At 47.8% G+C, this 26,976-nt stretch overlaps 1 protein-coding gene and 1 non-coding gene across 3 annotated transcripts; one reads left to right on the top strand and one right to left on the bottom strand.

Annotated features, from left to right (window-relative positions):
- Positions 1 to 1,134: 1,134 nt before the first annotated feature.
- Positions 1,135 to 25,744, bottom strand: LPO (lactoperoxidase). 2 transcript variants are annotated; one of them, XM_068978031.1, is made up of 12 exons: positions 25,669 to 25,744; positions 24,247 to 24,334; positions 19,509 to 19,669; positions 17,837 to 17,954; positions 17,296 to 17,425; positions 16,351 to 16,557; positions 14,571 to 14,895; positions 12,809 to 12,969; positions 4,212 to 4,464; positions 2,384 to 2,557; positions 1,530 to 1,767; positions 1,135 to 1,342 (listed from the first exon to the last, which is right to left on the bottom strand). In XM_068978031.1, the coding sequence occupies exons 1-12, from the start codon at positions 25,742 to 25,744 to the stop codon at positions 1,135 to 1,137; spliced, it is 2,139 nt and encodes a 712-aa protein (XP_068834132.1). The 2 variants fall into 2 exon arrangements, with proteins under 2 accessions (XP_068834132.1, XP_068834133.1); XM_068978032.1 differs by lacking the exons at positions 19,509 to 19,669; positions 24,247 to 24,334.
- Positions 21,724 to 21,830, top strand: LOC138084830 (U6 spliceosomal RNA). The gene has a single exon (XR_011145238.1). It is a non-coding gene; the product is annotated as a U6 spliceosomal RNA (small nuclear RNA).
- Positions 25,745 to 26,976: the final 1,232 nt, after the last annotated feature.

Below are 26,976 nucleotides of genomic sequence, written 5' to 3'. Positions count from 1 at the left end.
TCAACCCCCTCTTATGGCTCCCAGGCTTTCCTGTAGAATGGCTGCAGGCCTCCTGCCCCCGCCGTGCCAGTCAGGGGGCCTGGGGGTCTCTGAGAAAGAACTCATGAGTGTGTATTGGGTGGCAAACTAGGAATATTCTGGAGCTGCTGGTCACAGGCCTCACAGGCTCCCCAGACTAACCTAGAAAAGAGGGTATTTCCCCAAAGGACTCCTGGAAAAGAAATTAACTTTTTTTTTTTAACTGCACATCATGGTATGTGGGCATCTTAGTTTCCTGACCAGGGATTGAACCTGTGTCCCCTGCAGTGGAAATGTGGAGTCCTAATCACTGGACCACCAGGGAATTCCCCCAAATTAGCTCTGGGGGAAATCCAGGCTTGGATCTCTCTGCCTCTGTGATGATGCCCTGAAAGTTCTCCTGCCACCCCACGGCCATGCCTTCTTTGTGCAGGAGCCCCTTCCCTCCTTTTCTTTGGGAGCGCTTTGAAGCTGAGAGCACCAAACTGGGCCCTCTCACTGCCTAGACTCATGCACGTGACCCCTTTGTGGTGAGACACATCCGAAGTGTAAACACCGTTGCTCATTTGGCAGTGATTCCAAGGCCTGCCTTCCAGAGGGGAACAAGGTCATCGCCAGCATCTGTAGTCAATCATCAGGGGTTTATTGAGCATTCACTGTGTGCCAAGTACTACGCTGGGGGCCCCAGGACACACTTGGAAGCAGGCTGAAGGCCGAGCTCAAGAAGTTTACAATCTAGTTCAAGGGGAGGAGAGATACGGGTGTCAAGGCCGCAGCCTCAGCCAAGACGTTTTTGGGGAAAGGATGGGTGACATCTGGCAAGCAAGATCGGAAAGCATTTTGGAGGGTGTAAGTCTTGACAGAAGGAGGGTTTCTGAAGATGGAGAGGATGGGGGTGGAGAGGTGGGATTCAACAGAAAGAGCTGGAGCGGCAAGGAGGCTGCCTTGGGCTTGAGCAAGGTGTGCTTGGGGGGCGTGCAGAGAGACTCGGCTGGGCAGAAGGCCTGGGATGGGGTAGGGAGCCCGAAGGGGCCAGGTCACTGAGTCTACTTGAAATGGCATCGTGGCCAAGGGGAGCCCTACTGCACAGTGTGGGGGGCTGTGGAGCCCAGACCCCTAATTCTCCCTGGAGGCCCAGGGTGAGAGATCCAGCTTATCAACAGCTGAGCAATCCACAAAGTCATGTGGGTAGTTGTTGGCCTGGAAGGCATGCAGCGGGACCTTCGTGATGTGGGTGTTGTCACAGATGAGGCGCGAGAAGGATACTTTCTGTAGAGAGTCCCGCTGCTTCTCAGTGAAGACCCCAGGGTTCTCCCACCAGAACCTACAGAGACACAAGCAGGGTCTCCAAACAGCCCAGCTGCTGGCCCCCTCCCACTCTGCCAAAAGGGAAGGGAGGAGGTCCCCGGGAACATGCCGAGGTCTGGCATCGGTCCTGCAGGACGCCCACCCCAATGCCCACCTCTGAGAAGGGCCTCCCCCGCCGCCCTCCCCGCGGAGGTCTCACTCACCTGTCCCCATCACGTATCTGCTGGAATTGCCTCCCTAGGAGGCAGGCCAGGAGAGGCCCCACCCGGCCCCTTTCTACCATGGGCTCGGCGTTGCCTCCGATCCAGATGTCAATGTTGTCGGGGGTCTTGTAGAGATCCAGTAACTTCTTAGCCAGTATCTTGTTCTTCAGCACAGCCTGCAGCCCCTTCAGCGTCTTGGGCTGTGAGAGGCCACAGAAGCCCCTCCAGGAGTTGTACCCTAGGGCAGAGAGGTGGAGGCTGTCTAATGCCCTTTGAGGACATGCCCACTCCAGCTCCATCAGCCCTAGACAGTCTGCTTTCCCAGCCTCTGGGAACGGGGAGGCAGTGAGCCACTGTTTCACCCTGTGGCACTTGGGCTTCAAGGGAGCTAGCAGGATATGTGGTGCTTACTGTGGGCCCAGGCACTGCTCTAGGCCCTGCACACATGTGTAAACTGAAGAACAGAGATGCTAAGTCACTTGTCTAAGGTCACACAGCTAGAATTTGAACCCAGACAGTCTGGCCTTAAAGTTCTACCTTTAGGAAGGTCCAGTAGTCATCGCTTTCTCTCTATTCTCCTTTTCTTAATATTTCCTGGATTTTTAAACTGCTTTCACAAGTCAGTGGTTGATCGCTTTCATTTGAGGAGCGCAGGCATAGTACCAAATGTGTTCTCTGGTCTCTGTCTTAGGGAGACTGGAAGATGCCATTTCACAGGTGTGTTTTTAAAACAGGCATCTCGGCCTTCTGTTTTAGAATTGATCAGCTCCTCAGGGCTATAGAGGAGAGTCCCTGGGAACCCCAGAAAGTGGTGAAACATTCCCCAGCCCTGGCTGGACCCTGGGCCCACTCACCAGGCATTCCATGGTCCCGGCAACGCTGTAAATTGATAGCAGCCAGGTCAAAGCCGTGGATTTTGTGAGTGGGCTGGAAAAGCTTGTTGCGCAGCTCACTCGTCACCATTTTATTCTGATTCATCAGTTTGGACTTCTTGGCCAGCAGACCCCGCACCAGGGGGTCAATTCCACCTGCAAGGGAGACCCAGAGGCCATGCTGGGGGTGGGGCAGCTGGGGACATCTTCCATTGCTGGGCATGCCCTCCTCCTGACAGTTTCTCTTTCTCAGCTGAAAGACGGGCCAACTGCCCCCTGGGGCTGGAACTGGGGAAAGAAGAACACAGCGCAGCCCACAGGGTGTGCTGGGGGTTGGAGGCCCATCCGCACCACCTGCCATCCTGCAGGGATGTATGAGCATAAGCTTCAGGGTTTCTTCCAAGCTCCAGTTCAGAGAGCTGGCTCCTTCTCCTCCATATGGTCCCACAAGGAACTGTGCACCATGAGAAGAGATGGCAGAAATCTCTAGAAAAATGCCCTGACTTGTCCAGCCTTAAGTAAAAGCCAGTTTCAACACAGCCCAGCTCAGGATAAAGGGGAACAGGGGTCCAATCTTTGGCACTTAATGGAGGTGGAAAGCTGTAGAGAAGAGCAGAAAGGAGCAATTTATTTACTGTGTGTGTGAGTCAGCTGCTCAGTCATGTCTGACTCTTTGTGACCCCATGGACTGTAGCCCACCAGGCTCCTCTGTCCATGGAATTCTCCAGGCAAGAATACTGGAGTGGGTTGCCATTGCCCTTCTCCAGGGGATCTTCCCAACCCAGGGATCAAACCCAGGTCTCCTGCACAGCAGGCAGATTCTTTACCATTTGAGCTTATTTATTAGACACAGGAATTCTTTCTGCAAGGGTTAGGGAAGCCTGAGGGAGGGAAGGGAAGCAGGGAAAACTCAGCACCTTAAAGGACAGTGGAAGAAAGAAAGAATAATAACTAATATTTAGTGATCACCTCCTGTGTGTCAGGAACTACTGTAGGGAGCTTTATATATGTATTTCATTTTTTTTTGGAACAATCTTCCTATAAAATTAGTTTATTGGCCATATCCAAACAAACACATACATATTTCATTTTATGTGAATAAAATACAATATTAATGTTTCAAACATAGTTGATACTCAGGAACTAATGGCCAAACTTTTGAAAAACCTAGATTTTAATGTCAATTAATTTCAATATATTAAATACAATTAAATTGCATAAGTGCACTATTAATTTTCCTAGCATTATGATTTGGTAAACAGATTACTTATAATCTTACAAGTATAATTAAGGCTGTAATGAGTACCGTTGAGTTTACATATACATTCGAACACTCCTTATTATGTCCTATAGGTAAATTTCTAAATATAAAATTGCTTGTCAAAATGTGCTAATTTCCATCTAATACATATTTTCACTGTCTTTTGGACAGACTAACACACAAGGAGTTCCAAGTTCTCCATAGTTTGCTAATAAATGTACCATTAATCTAATAGGTGAAAAAAGTAATTGCTGATTTATTTTGTGTTTGTGACTATGTTTAAAGAGACACACAAATATTAATTTCATTATATATTTATAATAGTTGATAATTATTTAGTATATAGTTATTTCATTTTAATATCCTAGTGAGAGAGATATTATTAGTGCCCCCATTTTACAAATGAAGAAACTGAGGCTCAGTGAGGTGAAGTCACTTGCCCAGGGTTGCATAGGAAGTGGCAGGAGCCTGACTTCCATGCCAGGTTTTTCTAGAAGCAGGCTGCAGAGTGAGACAGCCAGGTGATAGTGCATCCCCGAAAGGACATACCATCTTTGATTATCCTCCACGTGTTGAAGAAGAGGGTGTGCAGGGGGAGCTCTGCTTCCGGACCCCACGGCTGGTAATTCTCATCCAGGCGGGACACAGTGGAGGGAACCTCCATGTGGCCAAAGCGGAGGGCAAAGATGAAGACATTGGAAATTCGGGGATCCACAGAGTTGTTATAGCCTTGGTAGGGCGGGATCCACTTCTGCATCTCACTACCTAGCACAATGGGTAGGTAGTCCCTAAAGGTGATAATCTGCAAGGAAAAACAAGTCATGAAAAAAAGGCGTGAGAAGACTCAAACCTCTGTGGAGTGAGGTTGGAGCCAAGGAGGAGTGGTCAAAAATCAAGGATGGCAAATGAACTGCATATGTGTCCTATGCGTTGCATGTGTCCAATTCTCCTTCCCATAACCCTAGCAGACATTACTGATTGATTATGACATAGTTTCTGCTGATCTTCCATGATCTGTCTCAATATAGGCTCTACTGATCAGTCCCTTGAATTTGACATTTGAAATGTACTCTCTTGGCCATCTTTGCTCTAAATTTATGATGAAGCTAACATCACAGTCTCTGTGTATCACTTTAACCTAAAATTATACTATTAAACTTTTTCCCACAGGCCAGGGCAAGAGGAATGGAGAACCACAGGAATAAGTCACAGGGTAACCAAGGGGAGTTCATTCAGTCTCCCATTCTGAAAGAAGTGCTGCTCCATGGAGAGGTCAGTTTCTCGTTTGTTTTGCTCAGAAGAGTGAACTAACATAAACTGAGAAAATTTTGAAAAAATATAAAGTCATGCCATCCCACAACACGATAATTATGTTAATTGTTTATTCTTTCTAATTTTTATGGTATACATATTGTAACTTGGTCGTAATCCTAGAGAACATGTAGTGAAATGCATTCTGCTTTTTTACCTAATATCTCTCATGTTTCTACCTAGCTCACGATTATGCCACTGACCGTGTATAATATTCTCTTGCCCTCAGGGGTCCTTCCCATTCCTTCAGCAGCACAGACTCTGGAGACGCCATCCTTGGAGCAGGCCGCCTGCTCCTCAGGCTCTGGGAGGCAGCAGGAAACGGAACCCTGCCCCTGGCCACAGTGGACAGGCTTGACCGGGGCCCCAGACTAAGCTGGTTAGTCAGAGTCTCTTGCTCAGGAATTTAGATTTCAGATGCAGCTATCCTAGACTATTTCTGATGGTGCTCGATAGAGGGGACAGATGGATTGTCATTTTCTACTGTGAGCAGAAATGCAGAGAAAACCCATCTACAGAGAAAGAGAGATGTGAGGGGAGGAGAAGAGGGGAGGGAGAGGCAGTGAAAATGACTTGCCTCAATTCTAAAGGATTTTCAGCCTCTGGCAGTCACCCTGGCTGAGGCCCGACTGCGTTACAGTCACTGCCCTGGGGTTCCAGGAGAAACCCTTAGGAGCTTCCATGTGATACATGTGTAGGGTGAACCAATACTGAACATCTTAATTATCCCGAGTGGGTTTCTTTTTCTTGTAGTCCAAGAAACCCTACACTGAAGCTCTAACTCTCTCACGTGACTGTATTTGGAGATAGGGCCTGTAAAGAGGTAATTAAGGTTAAATGATGTCATAAGGGTGGAGCCCTAATCCAGTAAGACTAGTGTCCTTATAAGAGAGAGACGCACACACGTGCGTGAAAACCATGTGAGAAAAACATACAGCGAAGGTGGCCAAGCCAAGGAGAAAGGCTTCAGGAGAAATCAAACCTGCTAACTCCTTTAATCTTGGATTTCCAGTCTCCAGAACTGTGAGAAAATACCCTTCTGTTGTGTAAGCCTCCCAGTCTGCATTACTCTGTTATGGCAGCCCAAGTAAACTAATAAAAGCCTCAACTCAGATAGCCTTCAGGTAGATAATTTTTATCCTTTGATTTCCTATACACATCTCCAGCAGCAAGATTTATGGGTCTACATTTTCTTAAAAAATAAGTATTGAACTGTGGAGATTTTGCTAAGAAATGAATCGAAATAGTTCTCTTTGATGGTTAAAAATATGCACATGGGGCTTCTGGTTCCAAAACAAGATGCAATTCACTCAGTTTTCCTTACTGACTGTAACTAAATAAACCTAAATGTATCCTCCACTAAACAGAACTAAATGCCCTGGAAATTTTAGCCAACAGACAGCACTAAATAGACTCCAAAAGCTGGAAAGATGGACTAGCTAAAGACCTTGCCAAGGAATGACAAAATGGTGAGTTCCTACATACCCCAGACTAGGTCCATGAGAGGATGGCAGTCTTCAACCCTCAACAGAAATAGACAAAAGCAGTTAAGAAAAACCTTCTCTCTCATTCTCCAGAGGACCTGGCTAGGGGGAAGTTCAGCAAAAACCTAGTAAAGAGTCCCCACATCTGCTTCACAATTCAAGCCATTAGCCATCTCAACCCTTGATCCGCAACCCAACCCACGATCTGCCTGCAGCAGTGAAGCCCTGTGTCTCTGTTCTTCACCCAGTGGCATAGAGACTCAGGCATAGTGGCTTCTATAACTCTAGAAGGTTAACCCATAACTCTAGAAGGTTACTCAGCAACAGAAGGCAGCCAGGAGAGTACCTTCTGGCCCTGCAGACAGAGTCAGCAGGGATTGGGTGGGGACCCCAGAAGAATGAAGAAAAATGAAGCAGACCAGAATAGCATTGCAAGGGCTCAGAAAGCTAAACTCTCATTGGAACTAAAGCTTGCAAAAGCATGCCAGAATCTACAACCAAACCTACACAGGGTAACTTATTATTGAATAGTATGTGCCTAAATAGAAGATTAAAATAGGATCAGGAGTCTCCTAACATAATAACTAAACTCTCCAGGATAAAATCGAAAATCACCCATAATATCAAGAACCAGGAAAGCCAAAGTTGAATGAGAAAAGATAATAAACTGATGCCAATACTGGCATGAATCAGATGCTGGAATCATCTGATGAAGATTTGAAAGCAGCTGTCATTAAAATGCCTCAATAATCAATTTTAAGTTGTTTTAAATGGAAAAACAGAACATTCCATAAAAGGAGTGCTAAGTCACTTCAGTCATGTTCAACTCTTTGTGACTCCATGGACTGTAGCCCGCCAGGCTGCTCTGTCCAGGGGATTCTCCAGGCAAGAATACGGGAGTGGGTTGCCATGTCCTTCTCCAATAAAAGAAGTAGAATTTACATAAAAAAGGAACAAACTGAAACTATATAACTGAGAATATCCTAACTCAAATAAAAACTTGTTGACTAGACTCAGTAGTAAGGTGGACATGGCAGGATAGAATTGAAGACAGATCAATAGAAATTAGTCAATCTGAAAAACAGAAAGAAAATAGACTTAAAAAAAAAAGCAAAAGCAAACAAAAAAAAAGTCAAACAAACCACAGCCTCCGTGTTCTGTGGCACAATAACAAAAAGTCTAATGTTCATATTAATGGAATTCCAGAATTAGAAGAGAAATTGGATAGGACTGAAAAAGTATTTGAAGAAATAATGCCTGAAACTGCCCCCCCCCACAAATTAGTGACAGACATACATTAACATATATAAGAAACTGAATTTCAAACAGAATAAACCCAAAGAAATTACTGTAAGATACATCATAATTAAGTTTGTGAAAACTAAACACAAAAATTCTTAAAAACAGCCAAGGAGAAATGATATATTACCTACAAAGGAACACCAACTTGAATAGCTTCCCTTATAGCTCAGTTGGTAAACAATTTGCCTGCAATACAGGAGACCCTGGTTCCATTCCTGGGTTGGGAAGATCCCCTGGAGGGGATAGGCTACCTACTCCTGTTTTTTGGGGCTTCCCTGGTGGCTCAGCTGGTAAAGAATCCTGCAATGTGGGAGACCTGGGTTCAATCCCTGGGCTGGAAGATCCCCTGGAGAAGGGAAAGGCTACCCACTCCGGTATTCTGGCCCAGAGAATTCCATGGACTGTATAGTCCATGGGGTCACAAAAAGTAGGACACAACTGAGCAAGCTTCCCTTTCAATTTGAATAGCAGTGAATTTCTCATTTGAAACCATGGAGGCAAGAGGGGAGTGGCATAACATTTTTCAAGTGCTGAAAGAAAAGAACTGTCAACCTTGAGTTTAGTATCTGGTAATACTATTCCTCTGGAATAAAAGGGAAATAAAGACATTCTCAGATGAAGGAAAGGAAGAGCATTTACTGCGAGCAGACCTATCCTCAGAGAATGGCTAAAAGAAACTCTTTAAATATAAAGAAATGATACCAGAAGGAGGCTAGGACCTTCAGAAAGGAAAGAACAATGTAATAGGTAACATTCCACCCCATAGCAGGATGCACAAGCACTTCTTAAGGATCCGTGGAACATTCAACAAGATAACTGTACCAGAGTTATAAAGCAAACCTTAACAAATTTGAAAGAATTGAGATCATATACAGTATATTATCTGACAATGATGGAATCAAACTAGAAATCAGTAACAGAAAGGCAGCAGCAAAATCTCTGAACATTTGGAAATAAAATAATAGACTTTTAAATAACCTACAGGTCAAAGAGAAAGGAAGTAACAGCAACAACAAAACATACATACTGAATTAAAATGAAAACACAGGGTACCAACATTTGTGGGATACAATTAACAGTGCCAAGAGGGAAATTTATATCACTTCTAACAGTGGAAACAGTGTCAGACTTTATTTTTGGGGCTCCAAAATCACTGCAGATGGTGACTGCAGCCATGAAATTAAAAGACGCTTACTCCTTGGAAGGAAAGTTATGACCAACCTAGATAGCATATTCAAAAGCAGAGATATTACTTGGCCAACAAAGGTCCGTCTAGTCAAGGCTATGGTTTTTCCTGTGGTCATGTATGGATGTGAGAGTTGGACTGTGAAGAAAGCTGAGTGCCAAAGAATTGATGCTTTTGAACTGTGGTGTTGGAGAAGACTCTTGAGAGTCCCTTGGACTGCAAGGAGATCCAACCAGTCCATTCTGAAGGAGATCAGCCCTGGGATTTCTCTGGAGGGAATGATGCTGAAGCTGAAACTCCAGTACTTTGGCCACCTCATGCGAAGAGTTGACTCATTGGAAAAGACCCTGATGCTGGGAGGGATTGGGGGCAGGAGGAGAAGGGGACGACCGAGGATGAGATGGCTGGATGGCATCACTGACTCGATGGATGCGAGTCTGAGTGAACTCCGGGAGTTGGTGATGGACAGGGAGGCCTGGTGTGCTGCGATTCATGGGGTCGCAAAGAGTCGGACATGACTGAGCGACTGAACTGAACTGAACTGAATACTTATATTAGAAAAGACAAAAGCTCTCAAATCAATAATCTAAGTTCCCACCTCAATAAACTAGCAGTAAGAACAAAATAAACCTAAAGCAACCAGAAGAGACTAAAGAAGAAAAGTCATATAATTATATAAGTCTATGCAGAAAAACCACTTGACAAAATTCCACATCTATTCATTTAAAAACTTTCAGTACACTAGGAGAGGAGGAGAACTTCCTCAGCTTCATATAGAGCACTTACAAAAAAATTCACAATTAACATACTTAATGGTAAGCCTTGAATGCTTTTCTTTTACCGTGGGAAAGATGAGCCTGTCTGCTGTCACCACTCTTATTCTGTATAGTAGTGAAGGCATACTTTTCTTGCCTGTAATAAGGCAAGATAAAGAAATGAAAAACACACAAATTAGAAAAGAAGGAATATAACTAATTATTTATAGATGACACAACTATCTGTAGAAAATCCCAAGGAATCTACAGATTCCTAGAACTGACTTTAGCAAGGTCCTAGGATACAGAATCAACACATAAAAATCAATTATATTTTTACACACTGATAATGAATAAGTGGAAACTGAAATAAGAGATGTAATACCATTTACAATTCTTCCAAAGGAAGTTAATATTCAGGTATGTAACAAGCATGTACAGGATCTGTATGATTAAAAGTATAAAATGCTGATGAAATAAATCAAGGAAAATCTAAATATCTGGAGAGACATACTATGTTTATGGGCTTCCGTGATAGTAAAGAATCTGCCTGCAATGCGGGAGACCTGGGTTCGATCCCTGGGTTGGGAAGATCCCCTGGAGGAGGGCATGCCAACCCACTCCAGTATTCTTGCCTGGAGAATCCCCATGGACAGAGGAGCCTGGTGGGCTACAGTCCATGGGGTCACAGAGTCAGACATGACTGAGCAACTAACACACAGACATACACACTGTTTATATGTTGGAAAACTCAACATAGTAAGGATGTCAATTGTCCCTAAATTGATCAAAGGTTTAATACAATTCTTATCAAAATCTCAGCAAGACTTCTTTCTAGACATAGATAAGCATGTTTTAAAATGTTCTGGAAAGGTAAAGACCCTACGATGGCCGAAGTGATTTCGAAAAAGAAGAGTAAAGTGAGAAGAGTCATTTTTCCTAATGTTAAGTCTTATCATATAACTGCAGTTATTGAACACGGGTACGGGTACAGGGATAGGCGTATAGATTAGTGGAGTAGAATGGGCAATCTAGAAATAGATTTATATGAATATGGCCAAATATTAATAATTTTTGACAAAAGAGCAAAAGCAATTCAAAAGGAGAAAGATAGCTTTTCTGTAAGTTGTGCTGGAGCCATCAGAAATCCATAGTCACCCTGCCCCTCAATGAACCCTGACCTAAACCTTATGCTTTATACAAAAATTAACCTCAAATGGATCATGAACTTAAATGTAAAAGATAAAACCATAAAACATCTAGAAAAATAAAACCAGGAGATAGATCTTTGGGATCTAAGACTTAGGGAAAGAATTGAGACTTAACACCAAAAGTGTTAAGGATTTCACAGTATGTGAAAGGAAAAAAACTGATAAATTGACCTCATTAAAATTAAAGCCCTTACTCTGAAAAGAACTCTATTAAGAGAATGAAAAGACAAAGTACAGACTTGGGAGAAAATATATCGGACAAAAGACTCATACCTAGAACGGTATGAGAACTGGCTTCCTTTATGGTTCAGATAGTAAAGAATCTTCATGCAATGCAAGAGACCCAGGTTTGATCCCTGGGTTAGGAAGATCCCCTGGAGAAGGGAATGGTAACCCACTCCAGTATTCTTGCCTGGGGAATTCCATGGACAGAGGAGCCTGGCAGGTTATAGTCCATGGGGTTGCAAAGAGTCAGACACGACTGAGTGACTAACACACACTGAAAACTCAACATCAAAAAACAAACTCGAATTTGAAAATGGGAAAAATAGGGACTTCCCTGGTGGTCTGGTGGTTAAGAATCCACCTTCCAATGCTTCCAGTGCAGGTGCCTCGGGTTCCAGTCCTGGTCTGTGCACTAAGCTCCCACTGTGGACAACTACCCGGTGCACCGAAACTGCTGAGCTCATAGGCCACAGTGAAAGAGCTCATGTGCCGCAACTAAGACCGAAGGCAGCCAAAAAACAAACAAATTAAAAGCAAAAAAAGAAAGAAAGAAAACGGGCAAAATACATGAACCAAAGTTTTACTGAAGAGGATATCCAGATGGCAAAAAAAAAAAAAAAAAAAGCATGTGAAAAGATGTTCAGTGTGATCAGCCATCAGGTAAATGCAAAGTAAAACCACATGCAATATCATTACGTACCTATCAGGAAGGGTGAGTGAAGTGAAAGTCGTTCAGTCATGTTCGACTCTTTCTGATCCCATGGACTATACAGTCCATGGAATTCTCCAGGCCGGAACACTGGAGTGGGTAGCCTTTCCCTTCTCCAGGGGATCTTTCCAACCCAGGGATCGAAACCAGGTCTCCCGAACTGCAGGCAGATTCTTTACCAGCTGAGCTACAGCTGGCAAAAAAGTAGCAGAAGGGAGTCCTGTGGTGATGGAAGAGCTAAGTGTCTTTATTGTGGTGGTGGTTACATGAAACTACACATTTTTCATGATACAACTGCATGAAGCTACACACACACACACACACACACATATACACACCACACACAAATTGACTGCATTTATTATTGGTGAAATCCGATTAAACTTTATGGTTCATAGCAATGTTAACTTCAGGCTTTTGCAATTGTACCATAGCTTTGCAAAATGTTAGCACTGGGGGAGACTAGGTGCATGCACATTTTGGGGGCTACAACTCCCTAAGCATCTACAAGTATTTTTAAATAAAATGTTTTTTAAAACTATGTGTATGGTTCATGTCAACATATCCACCTTTCTAAGTGTATTCCAGTCAGTCAGTTGATCAACAATAGCAATTGACTCGTGCCTGTGACCTTTGGCTTAGGTGTGGGATTAAAAGATAATCCAATCCAAACAATCAAAATAATGGCGATGTAACCATCCCAGGAGTGATGGAACCAATGGTCCCAGTGATGGCACCTGAGGGGGCACACTGAGTGACCAACATATGAATGACCTGCTGACACCCCGAAACCAGGGATTCATTTTGGGGCAGAGAAGCTGAAGAAACAGAAGGGAGGGTTTACAAGAGTGAGACAGTGGGAAGGAAGCAGGAGAGAAGAGGATGAGGTCTGGCAGCAGGCAGAAGGCAGAGCCGGGTGAGCGAGCCAGGCTGCTGTACAGGCAGTGCTCCCGGGCTTCTCACCTGTATGAAGGCTCCCAGGATTTTCCGGGCTTCCTGGTAGAGCTTCTCTCCATCCCAGTGAGGGTTGAGTCGCTTTAGTTCTCTGGCCAGCCGGTTGTGCTCCCGGAGAAGGAGGGTGTGGACAGTGGCCAGCAGGATCTGCTCTGAGGCTCGGGAATCTCCTGAAAGCCCAGAAGGCAGGAAGGTGGGTTCACCCCGAGCAGCCCCTGAACCCAGTAACCTACACAAAGAAATACATGATGGTGCCCCAGCGGGAAGCTCTCTTAAGTCCCTCCTTCTAGTTAATTTAAGCTGGAAAGAGATCTGAGTTGTGATTCACAGATTTGAATCCCAGCTCTGCACACACACCTTTTAGTTCTGTGACTTTGGACAAGTTACCTAATGTTTCTAAGCCTCAGTCTTCATATCTGTGAAAATGGGGATGATAAGGTTGACCCCCCACTAGGGTAAAGACTACAGATGACATTAAGAAGTAAAATTTTGCTAATTAAATCCAGATTGCCTTCTAAGACAGGGCCTACAAATGAGCGAGGGGCTTTTTATTGTTCAGAGCAACTCTGACGGTTTTAGGAATGCAAGTTTGAGGGTAGGAACCTAGGAAGGGTTAAATTATTCCGTGTAATAAGGAGAAGAATCTAGAGATGGGGGCTGTCGGGAGGAGAGGGTCATGTAGATGGTGAAAGACCAGGTGCTTTACAGGGGGCTTCTCTTTGTGTCCTCTAATCTTCAGGAAAGTCTGTGAAATTCACAAATGCTTGGTCTTAGTGGATATTTTTATAGAAAACAGGAAGGGCTTGGTTTTGTGTCTAGACTGATGTGAGATGTGTGTGGACACAGAATCCAAGGGATCTAGCAAGAGACCTGGGCCTTCTGCCATGTCTGAGTGGGCTTCATCCTAGAAGACTGGATTTTTGGAAGAGATAAGACCTCTGGAAGCCAGAGGCAGAGAGGATCAGGAGGGCATGAGTCCCTAGAATGAGAATTGGAGGGCTTCAGTTGCACAGGCTGCATGGAGTAGGGGCTCTGTGCCAAGATTATAAAAAGCCTTAAAAATATACATTCCTTTTGATTTATATAGAACTTCCTCCTCTAGGAAGTTATCTTAGTAAACGTATTGAAAATCAGCACAAGGATTCATCAACAAGGATGCTCACGACCTTAAAAACAGCAACAAAATCACAGAAAAGCTAAAAATGACTTAAACGTCTCCAAATGGGGTTGGTAAAATAAATTATGATAAACATATGCCATGGAATGCCAGGTAACCATTAAAGATCATGACGTAGAAGAAAAAATATTTAAAGACGTGACAGGTAAAGAGAAAACACTGGATTGCAGAGCCGCACTCTAGTGTGACCCCAATTGTGTAAAACAAGTAGAACAAGATCTGTGATAGGAAAAGAGCTGGAAAGACAGGCCTTAAAATGTCAACGATGACTATCTGTGAGTAGTGGGATTTTGTGGATTGTATTTTTCTTTGTGCTTTTCTGGATTTCCATAATTCTCTTTTTTACATACACTGAACACATGTTCCTAGATCCTGTATTCATCTGGGCCCTTCTGCCAGTCCCGGACCAGTGCCTGCAGCAGTGGTGGCTTTCAGTGTGTATTTTTCCAGAAGACGATGAGAAGAAGCAAGGGTCACTTCCAGTGCTTGGAAGCCACCCAGCACCCTCGAGAAGCTTTTCCGGCCTCCCTCTGCTCTCAGTCCCCAGGATAATCCCTTTGTCCTTGGGCCCCTCTATTCCCAGCCTAGACTCACCCGTTTGGAAGCAGGGCACGCGGGCAGTGGTGTTGATGAACTCACAGGGGCTTGGCTTCTTGTTGTTAAAGGGCGGGTAGGCCAGCCCGTGGTCCCAGGCTTCTTGGTTGACAGCCATGAGGCCCAGCGGGCTGCTGAGGTTCCGGAGACGGCTGGCCAGACTGGGCTCAGAGCCGTACACTAAGCTGGCGTCCAGGAAGGAGGTCACAGCATTGATCTGATCTCGGGCCAACGACTGGTAAGGTGGAGTGGGGCAGACAAACCCGGCTCGGAAGAAAGGCATGCATTTCCCTTGAGTCTTCAACTTGGGATCGTTTTTTGGGAACTGCAGAGAGATGCGGGTGGGTGACTGCAGAGGTGGTACAGCTGGCAGCCTCTCCCCAGGGTAGGTCTGGATGCAGCTGGCAAAGATGCTGATGGTGCCCTCCTGGGACCCTGGTGCCAGACACTGGCTCCAGAGACCTCATGCTGACGCTATATCCTGGGCCCCCAGGACCCTGAAGTTCACTACCTCCTGCTGTGTAAAAGGGCCAAGAGGAAAAGCTCCAAATTTTTGGTTGTGAGGGAGTCCTGAGATCCGGGCACAGGGAAGCAGGACATGAGGCAGGAAAGAGTTTGTTAATAATTGCTACTAACAGCAGCTACCATTTATTTATTTTGGACCTACCATGTGCTTGGTATCATGCATACTTTATCTCACTTTGGTCCTCATAAAACCCTGTAAGGTAGGTAATTCTGTCCCACTTTACATGCGAGAAAACTGAGGCTCCAAAAGGTTAAGTCATTTGCCCAAGAACTTACAAACTGAAAGGAAAAGATGTGGGACTCAGATCTAGGTTGACCTTACTCCACAGCTTATGTTCTTCACGTGCTGTGCTGTGCTAAGTCGCTTCAGTTGTGTCTGACTCTTTTGGACCCTATGGACAGTAGCCTTCAGGCTTCTCTGTTCATGGGATTCTCCAGATAAGAAAACTGGAGTGCGCTGCCATGCCCTTCTTCAGGGGATCTTCCCAATCCAGGGATCGATCCCATGTCTCTTATGTCTCCTGCATTGGCAGGTGGGTTCTTTACCACTAGTGCCACCTGGGAAGCCCATGTTCTTTATACCACAACACATATTCTTGACATGCTTGAGTGAATAATCACGCTCTCGCTGTAAAACCCACGAATAAGAAGAAAGGTGCACCACTGCAAATTCCTTTCCCTTCCTGCTGGAAATTCCCATAAGTCCCTGCTGCTCATTCTGACTCATCCATCACGTTTCAGCTCCTTCTGAGAGTAGCCTTCCTGGACACCATGATGACTCACGGTGGCATTCCACAAATTTACTGGGTATACAATGACTCTCCTGGGGATCTGAATAAAATGTAGATTCTGCTTATCTTTGGGGTGTGGTTTGAGATTTTACATTTCTAATAAGACCCCCGGTGACATCAGTGTTGCTGGGCCAGGGATGAAGAAAACTCTCTCCAGAGCTTCCCAGTTTTGCCACTAGTGATTACTTGTCTATTTCCCACACAGGTCCTCTGCCCTCGAGGGAAGGGATGCTGTCTCGTTCACCTTTGAATCTCAGGTGCTTAGTGTGTTGCCTGATGATGGCAGATGATGGATGTCTATTTACTAAATAAGTGGGCAAATGAATGAATAGAATGTGAGAGGCTTGGGAAGCTGTCAGATCAGCATTCAAGGTCTCCAGGAGGTCCTGGCTGATGGGCTGGGAACACCTGCTACACCAGGGATGCAAGCAGTTTGCCAGGGGCCCCCCGCTGCAGGGGCCTACCATGATGGGGAAGCAGTTGTCTCCCTGGATACAGTACTCCTCACACTGGGCTTTGGAGTGCTCGCTGCTCCCCAGTTCCGTTTCCGGGGCGAAGTCCAGGTCGTGGTCCACAATTTGACCCCACTGCATGAAGAGCAGGGACCTGTTTTGGTCTAGAACACCCTCTTCATCCAGGTAGCCTACAATTTTGTTGGATACCTCACGGGCCTACAAGATGGAGACAGAAGGAGAGGGAAGAAAAGGTGCTTTGAAGATTCAGATTGAACGCAGTATACTGAGTACCCAGGACGTAACAGGTACACTTCCTCTTCAGGACAAGCTCTGAAGTGGGTGGCATTACTCCCATTCTGAGTCCAAGAAGGGTGAGAGCAACTCACCCACGTCCTGCAGCTACAAAGGGCCAGGTCTGTACGACTTGATGGTTTCAAGGCCAATGCCTTTTCCACTCAAAGAGGGAAAAAAAGACAGGCTGTCCCTTAAGTAAATACCACGGAGGAGGTGCCAGGTGTCTGGAAACAGGAACAGAGGGGCTCTGGGGAGGGCCTGCCAACTCAGATGAGGCCAATAGATGGGACCTCCAGGCAAACAACAGCTGATGCACTCCAGGGGCTGCGGTTGGACAAGCGCCAGCAGGATGGCGCAGGGAGGCCATCTGCCTGGGAGACCCCGGGGTACTTGGCTTGATGGCGACTGGGCCGTGCCCACCACGTGGCTGGGCTCGGGACGCGGGATCTGCAGCCCTCTAGTGGCGTTTTCCGGAACACCACGAGGGAGCGAGTCCCCATCTCCGAGTCTCCCCGGGTGTGGTTCTGCCGCGCGTCTGTCTCTCCTCGCGCCTGTGTCTGCGTCCTCTCCTCGGGTACTTAGGGGGGCGCCTCCCTTCCCCTCTGACTGCATGTCCCCGCGCCAGCTCGGGGCTCGCCCCCTCCCCGCGGCCGCGCTCACCAGCGGGACGCGGAAGCCGTTGCGCGTCTTCCTCTGCGTCCAGCCGAAGGGCACGGCGAGCCCGTCCTCGTACTCCGCCGGCAGCCAGCGCGCCAGCGCCCTGTTGGCGGCGCCCAGCGCGGGGCTCCTCCTGAAACGGCAAGGCTGGCCCTCAGCCTCGGCCGGCTGGCTCCCGGGTCTGCTTCTCCGCACACCCCACGGGGATCCCCCGGGGAAGGACGGGAGCCTCTGCCCCGGGGAGACTGGATGCGGAGGAGGTGCCTCTCAAGTGTGAGGTGGTCTGGACCACTCCCGTCCCCGAGGGCTCCGGGCTCCTCCGCCCTCGGGAAAGGCGCTCCTTCCAGCCGGATATACGGTGGTCTCTTTAGACAAGTTGGGAAAGTGAGGCGGGTTGCAACAGAACGGATTCCAGCGGGACGCTGGCCCGGGAGGGTGAGGCCGTGGGAGTCCTGCCCGTAGTGCCCAAGGGGCCAAGGCCCTGGCTGGGCTGGGCGGGGCAGGTGGGCCACCCTGCCCACTACACACCCCCACTGCCGCTCACCCGTTATTACAGTCTCCCGTGATGGTGCGGTAAGGGCTGTTTTCATCACATTTCACCAGAGGAACCGGGGCACCGCAGCCCACCTCCCAGGAGAGTGCAGTCAAGTCCAGGCTAGGGTCTGAAAGAGAAGAGACGCCACAGGGCAAGGTGGTGTCAGAAAACCCTCTATTCTTTCTGGGCCTGGGTTCTTCCTCCATTCCAGGCCCGGAGGGGAGGTTCATCTTTTGAACTTGATTTTTGGAAGAATACATTTTACATTCTAAGCAAGCGTTTCTCAGGGGGGTTCACCTTTAACCCTGACAACTCGTTACGGTAAAACTTTTAATTCTCATTTTACAGAGAAGAAACGGAGACCATAGGGTTCCCAAGACTTGCCCAAGGTGGCACAGATTAGTAATCTCTCCAGAACTGTTAGTAATTCTTGGTCTATCAGATCATTTGAATCAACGGGGTTTTCTTTTAGAATAAAAGTACCCCCTGAGAGGTTAGGTGCATGTTAGTATAAGTTAGTTTGATAAGATTGCTTTTCTTCTAAAGCTCCACTGATGGGTATGTCCCTGGTGGTCCAGTGGTTTAAACTCCACACTTCCACCATAGGGGGTGAGAGTTCAACCGCTGTTTGGGGAACTAAGATCTCAGATGCCACGTGGCATTGCGAAAAAAAGAAAAAAAAGTAAAAAAGTTCCACTGACCTCTAAAGTACTAAGCACACAGGAATCTAAATGGGAAAGATATTGGGAAGGGATAGGCCATTTTTAAGTGAGGAGCGGTGTGGTCTTGGAGTGGGGGTAACACTGGGGAGTTTTAGGCATCAGAGGCCTTCATGAGGCCTCAGAAGAGAGAGCCACCCAAGTCCTAGAGCAGCCTGTACTCCATCCTGGTACCTGCAGGGAAAAGGAGTCAGGGGGATCCAGCCCTGGGGGGCTTCTTCAGGGGGCTCATCTGCAGAAATGGGCAGGGGCCAAGGTTCAAGCCCCAGCACCTTTTGAGACTCATCGAGTTCAAAGCGCTCCCTTCTCCTCCCTACCTTGTCCTGGTTTCCTTCCTTCCTTTGGGAACTTTGGAATTTGCCCATGTCCTAGGCCAGGTATCTTCCCTCACTTGAAGTTTTCCCAGCAAGAACCTGCAGTCTCTTCCTTCCGTCAAGATCAATCCCCTTCCTCCATGACGGTCCATGAACTGTGACATTTGGCCAGGGGTGGGGTGGAGGGGTCGAGGAGCTCATGATCAATTGGCAAGCCCATTGTTTCAGCTCCACAGTACCCAGAACAAGAGGGACAGTTCCTCCCCCGTGACATAATCCCAGTAAATCTCCCCTGACACAGGTGGCTTAAATGTCCTTTTCACAGGCGGAAGTGGTGCACTGTGGTTTGAGACAGGGAGCCCGTGTTTACTGACTTTAGTCCTTCCTCTGGACAGAGGCCTGACAGCTGGTGTTATGCCAAAGGGCACGAATGTCGCCTCATTTGAAGCTGGCAGTGTGATTTTTCTGGGCCCGAGTTCCTTTCTCTGCCGAAAGAGCACTGACCTGGCTGTCCTCCCAGCCCCTCCTTGCTCTGAGGGAGAGAAGAGGGCTCTCAACAGGAACTGCAGTCTTGATGGCTTCTGCTCTTTCCCGCAGGGAGAAAGAAGAGTCCTTCCTGCCCTTGGGGGGCTGGTGGGATTTCCGTACCTGTGACGTTGGTCAGGGTTGTGTCCCGCCTCAGCCTCTTTAAGGACTCCTCCCACACCTGCCCGTTGCGAATGGCTGTGCGGGTGCGGCCCTTGGCGTGCTTGAAGTACTCTGAGAGCTGTCGGGTGGTGGGGGCCTCAGAGCTCAAGGCCGTCTTCAGCCTACAGTGGAGAGCAGTGGGGGAGACATGGGGGTGTGGGCAGCAAGCAGGAGCCCCCCCCACGTCTGTGCTCTCGGTATCTTTACTCAGCTCTCCTCGGATGCCTCTGGAAAACCGCCTCTGGGAGGAGGAAGCTGCAGTGTGTCTTTAAGCTTGGTTAAGTCTGGTTCTAAGGGAAGGCAGGCAGATGGACCTGAGAGCTTCCTGAATTAGAATCAGTGAGTTGCCGCTGTATTGGCGGCTTCCGGCTCAGTTGGGGGAAACCAAATACGCCTAAGTCCCCGGATGTACGATTCCGACTGAGGAGCCCCTGACTGTGGAAACCCTCCCCTCAGTAAGCCTTGGGGGCAACCAACTGATGCCAATACTGGCGTGAACCAGATGCTGGAGACATCTGATAAAGATTTTAAAATGATTTAAAATCCGCTGTCATTAGAATGGTTCAATAATCAATTTTAAGTTTTTCTTAAATGGAAAAAAAAAACAAAAACAAAAACCCAGACCATTTCATAAAAGTAGAATTTACTATGTATGGCTGAGTCCCTTCGCGGTTCATCTGAAACGACCACGACATGGTTAATTGGCTATATACCCCAGTACAAAATAAAAAGTTTCAAGTTTGAAAAAAAGAGTAGAATTTATTAAAAGAAAACAACAAGTCGAAATTATAGACCTGCAAACACCCTAACTGAAATAAAAAGCTTGTTGGCTAGACCCAGCAGTCAGGTGGACATAAGAAGACAGAATTGAAGACAGGTCAATAGAATGCAGTCAGTCTGGAAAAACAGAGGAAATAGACTTCTACTACTAAGCAGGTGAGGTGGGTGGAGACCTGCATGAGAACCCTCTCCCCACTCCTGTGTGAGATGAGGGGTCTTGTGAGATGATCTTTACAGCTCGAAGACTCTGAAATTTTGAAAGTGGCTCAAACTCTCAGGAAGACAACCTTGCTTTTGGGATACACTTCACAGGCTGTGACTCCTGGCCTGTCCCTGTGGATCAAGTCGTTAACTCTACTTCTGGCACGCAGGGGCCTGGTGTCTCAGCTGGAGGGGTGACTTGGACAAGCAGGCCGACCTGGGCTCCAGGGGAGCAGGCAGGGCTGTGGAGGAACTCTTTTTCCATCTCCAGGCCTCTGCCCTCGTCCTAGTCGTCACCCTCCCCCATCTGGATGCTTGCAGTAGACTACTGCCTCCCCTCCTGTCCTCCTCCCTTCCATTCTCCACCTGGCTGCAGGAGGGAGCTTTTTCGAATCAAAAGCAGACCAGGCTACTCTGATTTAAGCACTTTCTTGGCTCACCCTGCGGCATACCTGAATCCATGGTCTTATAGCGTACATGCTCATGGCATTATGCGAGCTTTGCCTCTGTCTAGCTCCCAAACATTTTCATCACCTGCAAAGGAGACCCCACACCCATGAACTGTCATGCCTGATCCCTCCCCTTCTCCCCCAGCCCCTCCAAGCCGCTGCTCTGCCTCTGACCCTCTGCCTCTCAGGCTCCACCTGTGTGTCCTCTTTTCCTACCGCCACCACCAGCATGGCCTTCTTTCCGTGTCCTCAGCACCCAACGCTCTTTCCTGCACTGCCCCCAGGCCCTGTAATGCTAGCCCCTGGCTCGCTACACGGCCTGTTCCTTCTCATCCTCCATCAGGCTTCCCTGCTCCCGGCAACTACAGTAGCAGCCACTGCTCTGTTTATTTCCTTCATTGTCCTCATCACAGTTTGTGGGGCGCTGGATTGTTTGTTTGCTTGTGAACAAAATGTTTAAATGTGATTATGTCTCCATGAGGTCCCCAAATCCAGGAACTAACCAGTGGGGATGAGTTCCAAGGCAGGGCTGCTCATCCTGGCCAGCATGACTCAAAAAGGAGGTGCTGAACACGGATTTTGTGGCTTTTAGTGTACCCCCACCTTGGGCTATGAAAGGGTTGACATTAGAGAGAGACAAGGTTCATTGGGAGACAGTGGCTGAAATACCGGACATTTCCCTCCCACCACTGTGGGGCTTCCTCTTTGCTCTCAGTCCCGTGATAAGGTCCTTACAAGGAGGACAGGTGCTCACTTTGGCTGCACATATCCTAAAATTGGGACTACACAGAAAGGATTAGCATGGCCCCTGCACAAGGATGACAAGGAAATTTGTGAAAGATTCCATATTTTTGCCTAGAGACAGATTTTTACCCTTGTCATACAGAGCGAGGTAAATCAGAAAGAGGGAAAACAAATATTGTATAATATCACTTACATGTGGAATCTAGAAAAACAGCACAGATGAGCTTATTGGCAAAGCAGAAACAGAGTCAAGATGTAGAGAACAAACTTATGGATACCAAGGGGGAGGAGGTTACAAATTGGGAGACTGGGACTGATATATACACACCTTATGTATAAAATAGGTAACTAACGAGAACGAAGGGTATAGCAATAGCTGATTCACTGTGCTATACAGCAGAAACTAACACAACATTGTAAAGCAACTATACGCCAATAAAAATTAATAAAAAAAAAAAGTGAAAAAGAAGAGGGTGCTGCGGTGTGTCCTGGAGTTGTGGCTGGTGGTTGACACCTGCCCAAAGAGCCGAAAGAAAACAAGAAAAGAGGAGGTGGCTGGCACTGTGCACCTAACAGCAGAGTAAGCCAGACAGGCCAGCGCTGGGCCCTGAATCCACACAGTCTCCAGCGGCAGGGCAAAGCTTTCAGCCCTCTGCGCGTACCTGTGTGTGCGTGCTCAGTTATATCTGACTCTTTGTGACGCATGGACTGTAGCCCACCAGGCTCTGTTTGTTTTTTTTTTTTGGTCCATGGGATTCTCCAGGCAAGAATACTGGAGTGGGTTGCCATTTCCTTCTTCAGGGGATCTTCCTGACCCAGGGATGGAACCAGTGTCTCCTGCATTGGCAGGTAGATTCCTTACCATTGAGCCACCTGGGAAGTCCCTTTCTGTACAGTGGTCCCAAATCAAATCCCGGAGACAGTTTTGGGTAAAGTAGAAAAGGATAATTTTATTGCTTTGCCAGGCAAAGGGAGACACACCAGGGTCCTGCATTGAAAAACTGTTTGGTCTTCTGGAGCCTCTTTAAAGGGGACCTGGGTCAAGGTGATACGCGAGGGACTAGGGAGGGAGCCACAAGCTCCCGGGCTGCAGCTTGGAGCTGTGAGCTACTGGTCAGATACTTCTCTGGGTCAGAGACTTGGCAGCAGAGTGTGTGAGAGCCGAAAGTGCCCCAGGAGGGAAGGACTTCTGATCTCCCCACCCCACCTCCAGGCACTACATTATCCAAGTGATTTAGGCTTTCTCATCCTATATCTCTCCTTCCTCCCCTCAGCTTAACCCCTAAGTCAGAAACCTAGGCTGGGGGATGGCAAGAAGCCCAGGAAAGAGGGCCGACAGACCGTGGACCCTTCCTTCTCTCTGAAGTCTATAACAGCTCTGAGCAGAGGAAAGTGAGAGGCTCGGGGCTTCATCTTCTGCTGATATTCGAGTTCTTGAAAGGATGCTGTTCTTGGAACTAGAAGAGATCAGAGCATATCTTGTCCTCTAAAAGTCAGCCAAGAAGTTGGGGGACCTCTTGAGAGTTGATGCAAGAGCCAAGGGGGAGTGAAACCCCAAGTTCAGTAAAGAGACAGCAAGAGGAATGAGCAAGGTGGTTTTCAGCTCCGTGAAGTGATCACCTGGTTTGTCTGCCTCTCTGGCTCCAGCGTGTGCTTCCTGAGGGCAGGGACGCAGTCTGCACTGCTTATTCTGGGAAGCCCAGCCCCTGCACGGGGTTGGAAGGTAGCTGACTCTGCCGGTGTCCTGTATGTTCCCCGAGTGCCTTTGGGCCCCTCCGCTGGCTGCTGCGGGTGCAGCTGCTGCTGATGGCTCCTGCCTCTAACTTTCTTGGGCAATGGCTTCTGAGTCAGGGGAGCTGCCGGTCTGGAATGCCTGGGAGTCACACAGTGTGCGACATCCTCTAGCCGCCCCCACCCCAGCCCCAGTACCAAGCTTGCAGCACATCTGGCTGAGCCAAGGACACCTTTGGCAGGTGAACGCTCTGCTCCCTTGCTCGAGGTAGGACAGGCTCTGAGATACAGCCCACACTCTGGATCTCCCTGCAGGGTCAGCTGGGGCTGTACCTTAAACCGCATCCCTGCTTATTGGCCTCTTTTTACCCATCTGGCCTCACTCCTTCGCTCCACTAGAGCTTCCTGAGAGTGCTTCCCAGTAAGTCACCTGTATGTGAATGCAGATCTCAGTTTCTGTTCCTAAGGACTTGATCTAAGTCATGCTGAACGAACGAAAAACTACTGACCGGTTTTCTGAGACCCTGGAAGGCATGACCCAAGGAATCACTCAACTACAGGAAAGAAAGTGCTCATGGGATCAGATGAGACATCCCCTTCAAGGAAACTTCGAGGCTGAGGACTTTAGGAGCTGCGGGCTCTTGCTCCTGCTTGGCCCCTGCTCGCAGGTGAGGGGTGGGAGGGCAGGCTGTATAATTGCTTTGGCTTACTGGCCTGTCAGGGCTGGTCTAGATGCACTTGTCCTTAACAGGAAGCCCAGGAAGGAACGCGCGTGGTGTGTGTGTCTCACCCACCTGGTCCGGGAATCCAGGAAGGCCTTGTTGACCTGGGTCTTGACCTTACTCACAGCATCAGAGATGGTGGTGGTGCTGGCGGCCTGTGCTTGGAGCAGGGAAACAAGGAGCAAGGTATCAGACGCCACTCTTTGGAGAAGCCCTTTGCTCTGGCCCCCTCTTTCTCTGCTGTTATCCCCACTCCTCAAATCTGAGCAGGAAGAGATCAAGATTAGGAAACATCCCCCAGTTGGAAAAGCCAAGAATGAGAAGAATACTCTCTGATCCTCCTCAGTAGGGTATTAATATCGCTCTTTAGGAGTCCACTAAAATACAGTCATCCCTCAGTATCCACAGGGGATTTGTTCCAGGAACCCCCAGAATGCTCATGTCCTTTATATAAAATGTATTTGTAAATCTATCATATCATCCTATATACTTTAAATCATAAGTTATCATTTCTAGATAACTTATAATACTTAATGCAATGTAAATAGCTGCCAGAGTGCATTTTTTTTTGAAGGGGTGTTTTCTAGAATCTTTTTAAAAAAATTAATTTATTTGGCTGTGCCGGTTGCAACATGTAGTGTCTTTAGTTGCGGCATGTGAACTTCTAGCTGCACCACGTGGGATCTAGTTCCTTGAGCAGTGATCAAACCCAGATCCCCAGCACTGGGAGCATGGAATCTTAGCCGCTGGATCACCAGGGAAGTCCTTGGAATCTTAAAAATAAAATACTTTCAATCTACTGATGATTGAATCTGCTGATGCAGAACCTGTGGATATAGAGGGCTGCCCGGATCCAGTGACGGGATTAAGGTGTGTGACCACTCAGATTGGATCTGGATACTGGACTGTGGGATTTGTTTGGTTCTTGGTGAGGTGGACCCATAAGCAAGTCCCTCAAAGGGCTTAGCTGATCATCAGGATCCCGAGGTAGGGAAGGAGACGGCTTAGAGTAGAGGTGGCTTTCCTTGTTTTCGTTCATATTAGGGTCTGGAGTGGTGGGGGAATCAGGATGAAGTCTTTGAACAAGGGGAGTGTAGTGGCTTAGTGTCCCTCCAAAATACATGTCCAACTAAAACCTTAGAATGTGACTTTAAGAAGAAGTAATAAGGGCCCGGGATTAGAGGGTGCTCTATGTCCGCTGACTAGTGGCTTTATCACAAGGGGCAAGGACACACAAGAGGACCCCCCAGAGAAGCAGGCTGGAGTTGGAGTGATGCAGCTGTAAGTCAAGGATGGCTGGGAGCCACCAGAGGCTGGAAGAGGCAAGGAAGGATTCTCCCCTTGAGCCTTTAGAGCAGCATGGGCCACTAACACCTTGATTTTGGACTTCTAGCCTCCTGAACTGGAGGAGACAAAATTCTCTTGTCTTAAACCACCCAGATTGTGGTCCTCTGTAACCGCAGCCCCAGGAAACCAATGCAGGGTGGCACTTACCAATTGTGTCAGATGCTGCAACCTCGAATAAGGCCACGGAAGCCAAAAAGACTTGAAGATGGAGACAGACCAACATCGCTGAAACAAGACCCCGAATGAGGGTGTGAGCCTTGCAGAATCCCTGTGGGTAGGACTGACTCAGAGAAAGAGGATGAGAAAGCGGGGAAAACCCAGAGAACACCAGACACCCTAACATGAGAGCAAAGGAGGGGAAACCGCAGCAACTAACTAAGCATCTACCATGTGTGCAGACCATGCTGGTGGTGCTTTAGTCACTAGTCATGTCCAACTCTTGTGACCCCACGGACTGTAGCCCACCAGGCTCCCCTGTCGATGGGGTTTCCCAGGCAAGAAGACTGGAGTGAGTTGCCATTTCCTTCTCCAGGGGATCCTCCCAACCCAGAGATCAAACCCTCATCTCTTTCATCTTCTTCATTGGGAGGCAGTTTCTTTACACTCGTGCCGCCTGGGAAGCCGATATGTGCAGACCCATGCTTGGGCTTACCTGGTGGCTCAGACGGTAAAGAACCTGCCTGCAGTACGGGAGACCTGGGTTCAATCCCTTGGTTGGGAAGATCCCCTGGAGAAGGGCATGGTAACCCACTCCAGTATTCTTGCCTGGAGAATCCCATGGACGGAGAAGCCTGGTGGGCTATAGTCCGTGGCGTTGCAAAGAGTCGGACTCAACTGAGTGACTAAGCACAGCCCACCACATGCTTAGGTACTGGGAGATAAAAGGGGCCATGGTAGAAGGAAAAGGACTCAGGCTTTGGGGTCAGAAGGGCCTGAGTCGTAGTTATGCATTGCCCTACTAGCTCTGTGATATTGGGCAGATTATTTAACATCTCTGGGCCCCTGGCCCGATTGAGTGACAGGGTTGGACCAGGTGATCCAGGACGTCTGATTCTGACCCAAGATCCTGACCTTTTCTTGTGACCAGTGACAAATGCTGTTACCAAACCTGAAACACATCTTTGGGGTCCCCTTCCTCTGTCCCCTCAGGATATATTGCTCCCTGGAAGCCATCCTGCTCTGGCCCAGCCCCAGGGGAGTGAGCCTCAGAGGCAGACACCCAGTTCCTTCCCTCAGGACCTGGCAGGGCTTCACCCTCCCTCAAGAACTGACTTGATGGAACAAGAAAATGAAAGTTGAGGCAGAGCTCACAGCTGTGTCCCAGGTTGCCTGGATAGATTCCTGCTCTTAGGTCAACGCCTTCATCATGAACTTTAACTCATGATTTAAACTAAGTCATCAGATTAAAATCGGGCAGCTTTATTTGCCGATGAGGGGCTTTGGGGCTCAGAGTGT

This window comes from Capricornis sumatraensis, chromosome 8 (assembly GCF_032405125.1).
Source record: "Capricornis sumatraensis isolate serow.1 chromosome 8, serow.2, whole genome shotgun sequence".
Classification (NCBI taxonomy): domain Eukaryota; kingdom Metazoa; phylum Chordata; class Mammalia; order Artiodactyla; family Bovidae; genus Capricornis; species Capricornis sumatraensis.
Note: the sequence above shows the minus strand (reverse complement) of the source record. Positions and strands in the feature narration are given on the sequence as shown.

What these genes read in the sequence shown, in the direction of transcription:
- LPO (XM_068978031.1), bottom strand. Translation starts at nt 25,744, where the DNA reads ATGTTGGTCTGTCTCCATCTTCAAGTCTTTTTGGCTTCCGTGGCCTTA. An exon ending in CGTGCCCTGCTTCCAAACGG is followed by an intron (nt 12,970 to 14,570) that starts GTGAGTCTAGGC and finishes CTGGGCTTTCAG; the next exon opens with GAGATTCCCGAGCCTCAGAG. An exon ending in CCGGGACCATGGAATGCCTG is followed by an intron (nt 1,768 to 2,383) that starts GTGAGTGGGCCC and finishes TCTCTGCCCTAG; the next exon opens with GGTACAACTCCTGGAGGGGC.